We start from the raw sequence: 7,655 nt of genomic DNA on the forward strand, positions 1-7,655 counted from the left end.
AGCAGAGAATACCAGAAAGATGTTTACATGTGTTTTATTGACTATGCAAAAGCATTCGACTGTGTGGATCATAACAAATTATCGATAACACTGCAAAGAATGGGAATTCCAGAACACTTCATTGTGCTCATGAGGAACGTGTACATAGACAAAGGTAGTTAGTTGTTCGAACAGAATAAGGGGACATTGTGTGATTTAAAATCCGGAAAGGTGTACGTCAGGGCTGTGTACTTTCACCATACCTATTCAGTCTGTATGCTGAGCAAATAATCTGAGAAGCTGGACTATATGAAGAAGAACGGGGCATCAGGATTGGAGGAAGACTCATTAACAACCTGGGTTATGCAGATGACACAACCTTGCTTGCTTAACGTGGGCTTGAATCACTAATGAAGATCAAAGACCACAGCCTTCAGTAAAGATTACATCTCAACATAAAGAAAACAAAAATTCTCACAACTGGACCAATAAGCCATATCATGGTAAATGGAGAAAAAATTGAGGTTGTTAAGAATTTCATTTTACCGGATCCACAGTCAACACACATGGAAGCAGCAGTCGAGAAATCAAAAGACCCACTGCACTGGGCAAATCAGCTGCAAAAGACCTCTTTAAAGTTTTGAAAAGCAAAGATGTCACCTTGAGGACTAAGATGTACCTGACCCAAGCCGTGATGTTTTCGGTCTCCTCATAAGCTGGACAATGAATTAGAAAGAACAGAGAAGAATTGACGCCTTTGAATTGGGGTGTTGGCAAAGAATACTGAATTTACCATGGACTCTTAAAAGAACAAACAAATCTGCCTTTGAAGGAGTATAGCCAGAATGGTCCTTAGAAGCAAGGATGGCAAGACTGTGTCTTAAATACTTTGGGCATGTTATCAGGAGGGATCAGTCCCTGGAGAAGGACATCATGCTTGGTAGAGGGTCAGCAAAAAGTAGGAAGGAAGACCCTTGACGAGATGGATTGACACAGTGGCTGCAACAATGGGCTTAAGCATAACAATGATTGCCACGATGGCACAGGACCAGCAGTGTTTTGTTCTGTGGTACATAGGGTCGCTATGAGTCAGAACCCACTCAATGGCACCTAACAACATTACAAGTCCTGGATCACATTAAACTGTGTTCCAAGCTGGAAATAGTTGACACTATCCTGGGCTATGGCTCTCTGCCATTGTTCTTCTTCTGAGTCTGGCTACCCCCACCCTTTCCTCCCCAAGACTTAATCACTAGTACTTAGCACACTTAGCACCTCTCCAGGGAATCCTAGCCCTACTGGAGCTCCCCTGTGACTTTGCAGATTTAGTTCAGCTCAATCAGCCCTCCAAGGCAGGTCCCTGGGCCTGGCCTGGGTGGATGTGGGTCTAAGCAATCCTGGAACTCCTCTCCTAGTTCCTAGCCCAGTGGAGCACAGAGGCCTCTCTGCTGATTGCAGGAGTGAGAGCCAGGGGGAAGGCACAGCTAAGGGGAAGGCCTGGACAGAGACGGAGACAGCAGCTGACTGGGCCTTGAGGCCGATGAAGACTTTGTCCAGAGGGAGGTGGTATGGGGTCAGATCTGCAGGCAGAAGCAAGGGTGCCAGGGTCCCAGCCAGAGGGAGCCACATGGACAAAGTCCAAGGTGGGAAAATGGGGATCGGCAGAGCTAGAGCTGGGGGGTTCACAGGGCCGAAGCTGGGTAGGGGGACTTTACTTCAGCCTGAGGAGCTTGGTCCTCTTGTCAAGGCCCATGGGGAGCCACAGTGGGGCCTGAAGCAGGGGAAAAACACAATCAGGTGGGCCAGTTGGGGAAATGACCCTGGCTACAGAGTGGGAGAAATGACTATCGGTTGAAAGGATCTGAGGCCAGTGGTAATTGAGGGCTGAGATAAGGAGGGGTCCCCGAAGTCCTGATAGAGAAGAAAGAGTGGAGAGGTGAGATGTGAAGGGGATGTACTAGGACCTGAGAAGTTCTACCTGGCCTTTCAAGTCTGCAGCCACAGCCTTCACCACCCCTCCCTGGTCTCCCTGCCTCTCCAGTTGCCCCCCAGCTCCCGTGGTCCTGGAGATCTGGGCACTGGTGTGGTCTGCTTCTACCCACAGGGCCTTAAGCAGTCACTGGGAGTGGGGAGGTTGTGGGGCAGGTGAGGGATGGGGCCAGAAGCCCCCCTCACATGCATTGTCAGGTAACAACCTTATCTCCCCTGAAGCAAGAAGGACCTGGGTGCTTCTTGTAGGGTTGGCAATTGGGGCTGGGGCCTGGCCCTCCTCCCAGCACCCCAGTTGTCCCACCTTTCAGACTCCCCTGTGCCTGGCTCTCTACAAGGCATGAGTCTGCCCTGAGGTGAGCACAGGAAGGGAGCAAGTCCACCTTGGCGGGAAGAGTGAGTGGGAGGTGGAGACATGGAGAATGTGTGCGTGTGTGTGTGCGCGCGCGCGTTGGGGGTGACTGGTTTCCCCCAGTCTTCCGTGCTGAGGGTTCACCCCAATAAGCATCTCACAGTACCCCATCTAGGCTGCTCCTGGAAGGCTCAGGACGGCCTGCTCCCCACTCTTCCCATTGGTCTCTAATACACTCTGTCCCAGCACCGAGGGAGAGCTGCAGACCTGGCACCTGCTCAGACTCAGGCCACTTGCTCACATCTGGCCCACCTGCACAGACCCTGGCCCTTGCACAGACCTGGGCACTGCACAATACCTGGGTGTAAGCAGACCTGAGTTGGAGTTGGGCTCCAGTAGTTCATAGCTGTGGAATCCTGGGTGTCTCTTATCTGACTCTCAGTTTCCTCTGTCAAAGGGAAGTGGGAGCACTCTGTGGGGAGAGGAGCCCTGGCTGCAGACTGGGACCTGACAGGCAAGGAGGAGGTGTGCTCTCTGCCTTTTGGCTCACACAAGACAGCCTCCTGCCTCAGGATGGACAAACAGGGGTGGAAGTTGGGGAGCCTGGGGAGGGCAGGGTGGGGAATCAGGAGTGGGTAAATGAACCCTGAGTCCCCAAACCCAAGCCTGCCCCCTTGATGGGCTGCAACAGATGCAGGCCTACCACATGCCCCTCCTCTGGGCTCAGGATAAGCCCTGGATGCCTGGATTTCTCCCTGCAGGCGATAGATAAAGGACCCCAGCCCCCCGGTGGGGCTAACAGAGGGCAAGCTCTCAGAAGCTGTGTGGAGGCCCCATGGCCTTCTTGCTCTGTCCCCTCGGTGGCCTTCCCCTCGGCCGCGGCCTGGCCACGACTGAGGTCCTGTGGGGCCAACCTCAGTGAGCCCCGCGGCCGGCCCCTCCTCCACCTCCGGGGCCGCGGGCAGAGGGTCCCCAGGCTGCCTGCTGGCGATGAGTGGGGTCTGTGTGTCCGGGGTGGGCCGCATGGGTCTGAGCCAGGGGGTTGCGGCGGAATTTCAGGGAGTGTGTGGGACTGAAGGGCAGCGGGCAAGGCACTGGCAGAGGGTGAGGAAGGCGTGGAGCTGAGGCTTCAGGGGGCCTAGGGGTGCTGGGGGACCCTGGAGGTGTCCGGCCTCCCAGCACCACGGTCTTGGGCGCCGCCGCTGCGCAGTGCTGTCGCCGTGGAGACAGGCGCTGCGCAGGGCCCAGGATCGCTCCCCTCAGTCCCCCCACCCTGTCCCGGTCCCCGGGGCCGCTGCTGCGCGGCTCGGGGCGCGGGGCGGAGGGGCGGGGCGGAGGATGGGGGCGGGGCGGAGCGCAGCCGCGGGCGGGGCCGGAGCAACCTGAGCGAACCGAGCCCAGCGGCCGCGGCCCGTCGCAGAGGCGCTCGGCGGGGTGGCTGGGTCCGCGCAGCATCGGCCAGCGGCGGGGTAGGCGCGGAGCTGGGGCGCTGGGCCGGAGGCGCGGCCGGCCGGGCCTGGGCGAGCCCACCCCCACTCCCACCCCCGAGGTCGGGGGATGGGGAGGACCCGGCCCTGCCGGTAGGACCGGGCCCGGAGAGTGGCGGCGGTCAGGCCCTGCTGGGGACGCTCTGGTGGGGCGAGACGAGCAGGCTCGGAGAAGCTGAGCCCCTCCTGACCGCGGCCTCCGCCTTGCCAGCCTCTCCTTTCCCCGGCCCCTCTCCCCTCTGGGCATGGAGAGGGCTCTAGGGATGATCCATGCGGGGCGGGGAGGGAAGGGGTAAGTGAAGGGCCTGGAGGCTCCGGAATCTTCAGGCAGTGGGGCCTGGGGCACTTGGGCGGGCACGGGAGACCGTGCCCGGTGGGCCTGGGGCCAGATCCCGAGGGGAGAGGCTGGCAGGCATGGGGGAGGGGTGGCCGGCCCAGGCGCTGGCTCTCCGGAGCGACCGGCTCCCTCTGCGAGCTCGCGGCGGGGATGGTGCCAAATCACCAGCGCAGAGAGCTCAGCGCGGGTTTGACGACTGACTGACAGACCGAGGGGAACGCGGATGGGCGGATGGGGTGGAAAGGGTTGGTAGAGCAGCTGCTGTTTGGCCTGGAAATTCCTCAGGCTGTGCCTGCAGCCAGAGAAGCCCCAGGTGGACCCTGGAGGTGGGCTTCCTGGGTCAGGAGTGTCTACCCAGGGGCATGAAAATAGGTGACTGTGTAGGTGGGGAGGGGGAAGAAGTGGAACCGTGGAGGCAGGGGACATGGACCATGGACCGCTGACCCACTTGAGAATTTGGACGCACAGAACAGCTGGGGGTCCTATGTGTGGTTGGGGGACTCCTGCAGGGTAGGTACTGGGTGGGGCAGGTTCTGAGTTCAAGGAGGGCACAGTCTGTACCTGTTGGATGTCTGGCCTGTGCTTTCTGGGGTCGGTGGGGCTGCAGTGTCACCAGCGTTGGCCTGAGTGCTTGACAGTCATGGATGACATTAAATTTTACATCCTTGTCTAGACAGGGCAGTAAATAGGGGCCAGAGGACTTGGGGAGGTGGGGGGAGGGAAGGGCCGAGGCCTGGCTGGGTGTGAGCCCGCCAGTGACTTTGGGGTGGGTGAGGGTGTTGGTCTCCCAGACAGGGTCAGGTGTGCGGACTGGAACTCTGCTGTGGGGCAAAGGCAGATGAGGCAGCAATGACAACCAGGGCTGGCGTGAGAGAGGGCTGTGAGAGGTTGGGGAAGCCCAGAGCGAGCCACAGGGGGCGTTAGGGTGCACTGGCTCTGAAGGAGGCACCAAAGGCAATGGGGAGCCATGGTGGGTCAGGGCAGTTGATGGTTCACTATGTGCCTGGATAGGAAGGGGCCAGGCCGGGTGGCCCAGAGCAAGAGAGAGGATGGGGCTGCAACGCAGGAGCAGGGAGGCCTGGACATGCAAGCAGACACCGGGACTTGAATGGCCCTCAGCCCTGGGGCAGAAAGTCTGCCCAGAACCCAATCTCCCAGCATTGGGGTCTCTTTGGGCCTCCGGCCTCCGCTGAGCTGGCCCTCCTGGCCAGTGACGCACTGGCTGGGAGAAAGGACTCCTGGAACCCAGGCTGGTAGCTGTCAGAGCCAGGAGGGACGGCGGCGTGGGCCCTGCAGTGACAAACCACCGGGGCTCCAGGGATGCGCGCGCGGCGGGTAGAAACCACTTCCGTTCCATTTCCTTCCTAACGGCGGGAATGAGGTCTCAGGTTCCTCAGGTAGGGCTGGAGCGCCCCCTGGAGGCCCCGCTTCCCGGCCTCCCCCCACCCCTCCAACTCTGGGCGTGCGGCTGGGAGAGGCCCGGCGCAGGATACATTGCCCGGGGAGGAAAGGCCGCCGCGTGCCCAGCCTCCCCAGCTCCCGAGGCCGCCCCGAACCGCGCACTGACCCTGTCCCCTCTGGTCATCCTCAGGTGCTGAGCTCGCCGGTTGGGAGCGGTGGCGTCCGCCGGGCAGCGGGATAGGCCCAGACCCGGGCAGCGCCAGGCCATGCCCGCGGGCTGAGCGCCGCCGAGCGCTGCCACCGCGCTCCAGGTCAGCCGCAGGACCTCGCCTCACCTCGCGTGGGTGCGGCGTGCGCCCAGGTCGGGGCCCGGGCGGCCGATCATGGTGCTGCCGCCCCCGGACCGGCGCCACGTGTGCCTGACCACGCTGGTGATCATGGGCAGCATGGCAGTCATGGACGCGTACCTGGTGGAGCAAAACCAGGGTCCGCGCAAGATCGGCGTGTGCATCATTGTGTTGGTGGGTGACGTGTGCTTCCTGCTGGTGCTGCGCTACGTGGCCGTGTGGGTGGGCGCCGAAGTGCGCACGGCCAAGCGTGGCTACGCCATGATCCTCTGGTTCTTGTACATCTTCGTGCTGGAGATCAAGCTCTACTTCATTTTCCAGAACTACAAGGCGGCGCGGCGCGGCGTGGCCGACCCGGTGACGCGCAAGGCGCTGACGCTGCTGCTGTCGGTGTGCGTGCCCGGCCTCTTCTTGCTGCTCGTGGCGCTCGACCGCATGGAGTACGTGCGCACCTTCCGCAAGCGCGAGGACCTGCGCGGCCGCCTCTTCTGGGTGGCACTCGACCTGCTGGACCTGCTGGACATGCAGGCCAACCTGTGGGAGCCGCCGCGCACAGGGCTACCGCTATGGGCCGAGGGCCTCACCTTCTTCTACTGCTACATGCTGCTGCTGGTACTGCCTTGTGTGGCGCTCAGCGAGGTCAGCATGCAGGGGGAGCACATCGCCCCGCAGAAGATGATGGTCTACCCGGTGCTCAGCCTCGCCACGGTCAACGTGGTCGCCGTCCTGGCGCGCGCCGCCAACATGGCGCTCTTCCGCGACAGCCGCGTCTCAGCCATCTTCGTCGGCAAGAACGTGGTGGCGCTCGCCACCAAGGCCTGCACCTTCCTTGAGTACCGACGCCAGGTGCGCGACTTCCCGCCGCCGGCGCTCGCCTTGGAGCTGCAGCCGCCGCCGCAGCGCAACTCGGTGCCGCCGCCGCCGCCCCTGCATGGCCCGCCCGGTAGACCCCACGGGCCTTCGCCCACGCGGGACGTCCTGGACACGTGACAGGGCCCGCGGGGCCCCCAGGGACGCCCCCGCGGTGGAAAGACGCGAGCCGTGGGCCACTCGGTTTGCATGGAATGGGGTGGGGCGGGCTTCCCGCGGGGCATGGCAATGAGCCCCATGCTAGGGGCCGCAGACGCTTCTTCATCTCAGGAATCCCTCAGACTGCGGCCCTTCAGGACCTCGCTTGCTCTTTCGCCCGCCCCAGGGTTTGGAGCAGTTTGAGGGTCTTGGCACGGAGCGGAGGCGGCTTGCTAGGCCATCTGGGTGGGAGGGGAGGGCAGTGTGGGCAGTGGTCTGGACCCCAGTGGAGACCTCTGTCCTGGCGTTTGGGCCCAAGGAGGCCTCTGTCGTTTTAAAGACTCGCGTTTACAGTTTTGTAATCAAAGCGACACTGCTCTGCCTGTTTTGTGTCCTTGTCACCAACAAGGGTGTGTCAGCAGGGAGGTGGGTGACGCGGTGGGGGCTGGGCGGGTCCACTTCCTTGGCCTCCTCTCCTCCTGGGCCTGGTTCTTGGAAGCTCTGGGGTGGACCACCACTTTCCCCTCACTGTTCCCACCTCCAGACTTAGCTTTCCAGATACCTTGACCCATCTCAAGTACCCCCAGGTGTGTTCTGACCTCTTGTGTCAGGCCTGCACACCCCAGGCCCTGGCACCCTGGCCTTCCCCACCTGAGGACAGCCCCACTTGGCCTGTGGGCTCTGCCAGCCGAAGACAAGCCAAAGCTAGGTGGGCTCTGGGTCCAGCTTTGCTCCCAGGTGTATGTCATAGCCTC

General features: G+C 61.3%; 1 protein-coding gene across 4 annotated transcripts; it reads left to right on the forward strand.

Annotated features, from left to right (window-relative positions):
- Positions 1 to 3,702: 3,702 nt before the first annotated feature.
- TMEM121 (transmembrane protein 121) lies at positions 3,703 to 7,145 on the forward strand. 4 transcript variants are annotated; one of them, XM_049899394.1, is made up of 2 exons: positions 3,703 to 3,789; positions 5,736 to 7,145. In XM_049899394.1, the coding sequence occupies exon 2, from the start codon at positions 5,929 to 5,931 to the stop codon at positions 6,880 to 6,882; it is 954 nt and encodes a 317-aa protein (XP_049755351.1). In that variant the 5' UTR covers positions 3,703 to 3,789; positions 5,736 to 5,928; the 3' UTR covers positions 6,883 to 7,145. The 4 variants fall into 4 exon arrangements, with proteins under 4 accessions (XP_049755351.1, XP_049755354.1, XP_049755353.1 ...); XM_049899397.1 differs by lacking the exon at positions 3,703 to 3,789 and adding an exon at positions 3,801 to 3,900; XM_049899396.1 differs by lacking the exon at positions 3,703 to 3,789 and adding an exon at positions 3,915 to 4,099.
- Positions 7,146 to 7,655: the final 510 nt, after the last annotated feature.

This window comes from Elephas maximus, chromosome 10 (genome assembly GCF_024166365.1).
Source record: "Elephas maximus indicus isolate mEleMax1 chromosome 10, mEleMax1 primary haplotype, whole genome shotgun sequence".
NCBI classification, from domain to species: domain Eukaryota; kingdom Metazoa; phylum Chordata; class Mammalia; order Proboscidea; family Elephantidae; genus Elephas; species Elephas maximus.